Genomic DNA, 6,000 nt, shown 5'->3' with positions numbered 1-6,000 from the left:
CTAAGGCTCTATAAGGCGCTGGTCAGGCTGCATTTGGAGTATTGTGAACAATTTTGGGCACCATATCTGAGGAAGGATGTGCTGGGCCTGGAAAGGGTCCAGAGGGCCTGTGCTCGCTGGAGGTTAGAAGAATGAGGAGGGACCTTATTGATACATACCTAATAGTGAAGGGCTTGGATAGAGTGGATGTGGAGAGGCTGTTTCCACTAGTGGGAGAGCCTAGGATTAGAGGTCATAGCCTCAGAATTAAAGAACGTTCCTTTAGGAAGGAGATGAGAAGGAATTTATTTAGTCAGAGGGTGGTGAATCAGTGGAATCCTCTGCCACAGAAGGCTGTGGAGACCAAGTCAATGGATATTTGTAAGGCAGGGATAGATAGATTCTTGATTAGTGTGGTGTCAGAGGTTATGGGCAGAAGGCAGGAGAATGGGGTTAGGAGGGAGAGATAGATCAGCCATGATTGAATGGCGGAGTAGACTTGATGAGCTGAATGGCCTAATTTTACTCCTATCACATGGCCTTATGACCTTATGATACGGGTGAAGGGGGTTTGATTGGTAGATGGGTGGAGTAAGTGACAATAGCTAGAGATGAAAACGAGTCAATAGAGTGTCAGATAAGGAGAGAAGAGGAGGTGTGAAATGTACAAAGGGTGGCACACTGGCGCAGCCATAGAGTTGCTGCCTTAGAGCGACAGTGACCCGGGTTCGATCCTGACTATGGGTACTGTCTGTATGGAATTTGTACATTCTTCCCGTGACCGCGTGGGTTTTCTCTGGGCGCTCTGGTTTCCTCCCACACTCCAAAGACGTACCGGTTTGTAGGTTAATTGGCTTCGGTAAAAATTGTCAATTGCCCCTAGTATGTGTGTGTAGAATCGTGCTAGTGTACTGGAATCACTGGACAGCATGGACTTGGTGGGCCAAAGGACCTGTTTCCACACTGTATCACTAAACTAAACTAAGCTAAACAGCAGATGCTGGAATCTTTTTTTTTTTAATGCTGTTTGGAATCTTAGTTCATTAGGATGTCCCTGATAGATTTAGTGTACTGGGACTAACCTGGTTTGGATCTAACAACATCACAGCCTCACACTCTAGGTTAGTGCTTATCTGATGTGACACCTCCCTTTCTAGTTGCAATACTATGTTGTTGCAGTAGGGGTGTCTTCATGCCCATTTCTAAAACAGAAATCGAAATAAAAGGCATTCGTCAATATTAGCAGAAAAGTTCCAGGGCTAAAAATAATGAACATTTAAACATCTATAGTAACAGAACTAATTTGAATAGGTTGTACAGAGCAAAGTGCTGCCTGCTTGAAGAATGTGATTGTACATCTAATGGTTGGAGAATTTATCAGGCAATAGATATTAATAGGGTTAAGGTGGCATATATATATATATATGAATGCGCAAAGAAGTTGCGCAAACATACTTAAAAAAAACTGAAGTCAAAGTAAAGACAATGAGGTACAAATATACAATTCTTTTCAGTGTCGTTGCTTGTAGGATTTCAAGCTGGATTATTCTGTGCCAGGCATGCCAAACATTTTACATGGAGGCGTAATTAGTACTGCAGGTGCTATTATTGGTTACTCACGGGAGCAAACGTCCACTGAGGCTTTTTATGAAACATATCCCCACTTGTATCAAATATAATATGACAGATATTGTAACCTAAATCTGCCTGTAGAACAGCTGAAGACATTGTGTCCCAGTTCAAAATGTTAGCTTGATATAATTTTTGGGTAATATATATTTTTTTGGTCAATGTATTAAATTTGTAAACATGTGAACACATTTTGCAGAATTGTGCCCCAGAACAGAACATTCTGTACCTAGACCACACAGCAGCAATTTGAATATTGATACCAGTGTGTTAATTTTCTTCGATTAAAATACAATTTGATTCACAAAGTTAAATAAAATGCACAATTTGTAGTTGCATTTCTCAACCACCGACAACTTCCCCCCAACTTTGCTCCACTTGAGTAGAGCCCACAATTTCAGGTGACTCAACTAAGGAATTTAGGTAACTGGAAAGAACATGCAATGTGTACATTTCTAGTCCGGCGCAACAAAAAAAAGAAAATCAACCAGGATCGAAAGCAATGTATATTAAGCAAAGCAAAAATATCTCTTGCTTTACTGCAGGAGATCGGACCGTCGCTCGCTCCTTGTGGAGGAGCGGGAGAGTTGGGACTTGCAACAGGTACGCACCTCTAGCAGGACCAGGACCAGGACCAGCCCCGCCTTGCCTTGCCTTGCCTTGCTGCCGGGAGGAGGGGCACCGGGCTCGGGTGGCTGCCCTGATGAATAATTGAAGGATTCACATACCTGCAATGCTCTCCTGCTGGTATTAAGCTCGCCTCTCATAACGTTTTTTAATTGTTCAAGATATGAACCACTGTAAATCCCGTGGAGAAATGCTTGCCTTGTACAGGGACCTACTGTTGGAAGTTTTCTTGGGTAAGTTGCCATTTCAAATCTGTTATTGCTTGGGCTGTTATTGCATTATTCATTTGTCTGAAATACGATGATGGGTTGTCAGAAAATTAAGACATTATAGTTTTTAAAAAAAATTACAGTAAAAAAAGTCTGAGGAAAGTAATATTGGATTATTTATTGAAAATATGATCAAGAATAGAGTTTAATCATGGTTTTCAAACCCGCATGCATTATTAATTGTAATCATATGAATAGTTCATTGGTCGTGTGGGAAACAAAATGCTGTATTGTCATTAATAAAGAGTAATATCAAGACTGGTTTATTTGCTTAAATTAATGAAACCTTTAAAATCTGACAATGGGCATCATGCTCTGGACTACTTGAGAAACAAACACTGATTCTCTCTGTACAGGTGGTATTGTCTATTGTCTATTGTAACAAAACATTTTTTCCTGTGACATTTTTAAAAACCTTTTTTGCTGTCTCGATAGTTAATAAGGTGGAACTTTCTGAAGCTCAGTTGAGTATGTATGATTGAATCATTAATCCAGAAATTTGGAGGAATAATCTGGACATGTATAGTTCAAGCCTTCCTGCGACAGCTTTATAATCTAAATCTGAAGAAGGGTCTCGACCCGAAACGTCACCCATTCCCTTCTCTCCAGAGATGCTGCTTGTCCCGCTGAGTTACTCCAGCGTTTTGTGTCTATCTTCGATGTAAACCAGCATCTGCAGTTCTTTCCTACACTTATAATCTAAAAGCTGTTTCAACAATTATACAGATCAAATCAAGGAACCATAAAGCAAAGTAGTTGTAGTAAAACCCAACTGGTTCCATTATGCCCTTTTGCTGAAGGTACCCCGCCGTACGTATTGGTCTGGACTCGATGTCACCACAATCCCACGGCCAAAATGGCTTGATGCCTTCTTGGTGTGGAGTGCACACTGTGAGAGGAACCACTTGTGAATTGTGTTTCAAGAAATGCGATCGTCTCTTGGCAGCTAGTTGGGAATAGCAGATGTTATGAATTAAAAACACTCTTTCTCTTTTTTTATCAGATAATGAATGTTCAGATGTGAATGTTCAGATATGAATGTTTTGTGGCAGTACAGAGAAAAACTGATTCAGAATGAGTTTGGAAATATATTCAATAATATTTGGGAAATATCAGATATTTGGTGAATGGTATACCTGACATCATATGTGGAAATAGAAACAGAACTAATATTTTAGATCTGGAAGCAGAATAGGTTTTATAGATGTGACAGGTTTTATGCAAACTGACATGGAGATAGATGATTGAGGGGCAGGGCGGTGTTGTGTTGGGAAAAAGACCTGAAAGGTTTAATGGTGGTGCGAGGTAAAGTTGAATGGTACTTGGATAAATGAAATGAAGGATGGATAGAAGCTACTAATGGCAACAGCAATATTGATCCTAATACTTATGTTTTTGAAATATGCATGTCATAAACTGAAATTTAAATGTTGAGTGGGGTGGTGAAATGCCCATTTATCCTTTTCACGTTGATAACGATTACGTCTTCACTCGATGGTGGAAATACAGGATCTCTTTTTTTAGCCCACACCCATTCTTTCCCTGCCCCTTCGATGTTTACAATGTGCTTATATGTAACATTTATCAGTTCATGCAAAGGGTCATCTGCACAAATGTTTCTTGATTTGCTGAAAATTTTTCGGCACCTGCAGTTTATTGTGCAATTTACAGATTCTGAGATGCTGCAGAGATATTTTACCATAACTTTGTTTGTTTTTCTTCGGCGCCAGATTAATGAAAGTAATTATTGCAAATACCTGCATTCCTTCTCTCGATCTGCATTCATTGAGCTCATTCGCTGATCATTTTATAAATGTGATCTCTAGAGATTTTATATTTGGTTATAATTTGTTATTTTTTGTCTTTCATTTTCAATCTATTGATATATAAATGCACGCTACTTTTATATTTACCCTACATATAGTAAATCCAATACAATGAAATACTTTTATTCACAAAGTGCTGGAGTAACTCAGCAGGTCAGGCAGCATCTCGGGAGAGAAGGAATGGGTGACGTTTCGGGTCGAGACCCTTCTTCAGACTGAAGGGTCTCGATCCGAAACGTCACCCATTCCTTCTCTCCCGAGATGCTGCCTGACCTGCTGAGTTACTCCAGCACTTTGTGAATAAATCGATTTGTACCAGCATCTGCAGTTATTTTCTTATACAATGAAATACTTATTTTGGTTGTTGGAAAATACTTTATTTGCTTCTTGCCACCATATATTATTGGGTTCTTAATTAAGACATTTTACTTCGGCCCGGGTTGAACAGCAAAATAATGCATCTCTTGGAAGAGTTTGCGTTATATACTCTAATAAATATATGGCAAAACAAAGACCGATGTTGTTTAGATTTTTTTCCTGCTATGGATACAGGGAATACAGACAATGGAAACATCATTTAACTCTGCTTATAATTTTACCAAGGGGGAGTAATATTATACCTTGAGAGCGATTTGTATGCAAATTTCCAGGCTGGTATGTGAAGGTTGATGGTTTTGTTTTTGGTTGAGGCTATTACAAATATCCTCCAGTCTGAATCTTGAGTGTCGACTTTTCTGACTTATTCTGGTCGTCCTTCTCCTTGACTCCTGCTTCCTGCAAACCTCTACCAGTGTTGGTAGGATGAGCCTTGGCTGGATGGCAGCTACTTGGAATGGACAGATTTGGCCTTTCATAAATTCAGCACTAAGTGATGTCTGTTATTAGATCCCTCTATTTATTTATTTTTAATTACTTCCTCCATTTGTACAATTCAGGAAAAGGCGTTTGTTTATTTTTGTGACTTGGGACAAAGTGGAACTGTAAATCATTACTTATTTAACTGGTTCACAAGTATCCTTTAGTGAGCATTTGTCACTATCTGATTTCCTGTTATGTTTGCACAAAGTAATTCATTTCACTTGTGAAATGTTCTGTAACTGAAAATAATGAAGGACATAAAGTTGAAAGGAAGCACAGATACAGGATCCTGTAAGATACAGTATTTAACAGTCCTGGATTTAACTGAATAACCTCTGTGAGGCTGGAGGAGCAATTAAAAATTGAGGAACAGAGTCATCTTTATCTTGAAAGAAGACTGAGGTGGCTATTAAGAAATCCGAGAGGAGCGATCTCAGGAAGTGCCTGCAGATTCCCAATATCTCTGTCTAATGGGGACAGACCTCATCAGCTCAGGTTTCCAAAAATGAATCCCTGAATATGAATTAACAACAAAGCTTCAACCAGTAGTGGAGGGAGATGGTTATGGATGTCGAGTAACACACTGACATTTTTAACCAAGTTTAATTTTGTTTAGAGATACAGTGCCCACCAAGTGCACGCCGACCATCGATCGGCACTAGTTCTATCCTAGACACTAGGGAAAATTTACAGAAGCCAATTAACTTACAAACCTGTACATCTTTGCAATGCATGAGGAAATGCACCAGAAAATGCAGCCAGAGAAAACCCACGCCGTCACAAGGAGAATGTGCGAAGTCCACATGACAGAG

At 39.5% G+C, this 6,000-nt stretch overlaps 1 protein-coding gene across 1 annotated transcript in view; it reads left to right on the top strand.

The window, feature by feature from the left end:
* Positions 1 to 2,353: 2,353 nt before the first annotated feature.
* The window catches only part of LOC144599525 (PGAP2-interacting protein-like), a 67,619-nt gene continuing 63,972 nt past the window's right edge, over positions 2,354 to 6,000 (top strand). The window contains exon 1 of the mRNA XM_078410522.1: positions 2,354 to 2,468. Coding sequence (XP_078266648.1) covers positions 2,399 to 2,468 — 70 coding nt within the window. The 5' untranslated portion in view covers positions 2,354 to 2,398. The remainder of the gene's footprint in view (positions 2,469 to 6,000) is intronic.

The sequence above is a fragment of the Rhinoraja longicauda genome, chromosome 1, assembly GCF_053455715.1.
Source record: "Rhinoraja longicauda isolate Sanriku21f chromosome 1, sRhiLon1.1, whole genome shotgun sequence".
NCBI lineage: Eukaryota > Metazoa > Chordata > Chondrichthyes > Rajiformes > Arhynchobatidae > Rhinoraja > Rhinoraja longicauda.
The sequence above is the reverse complement of the archived record's forward strand: the minus strand, read 5'-3'. Positions and strand labels throughout refer to the sequence as shown.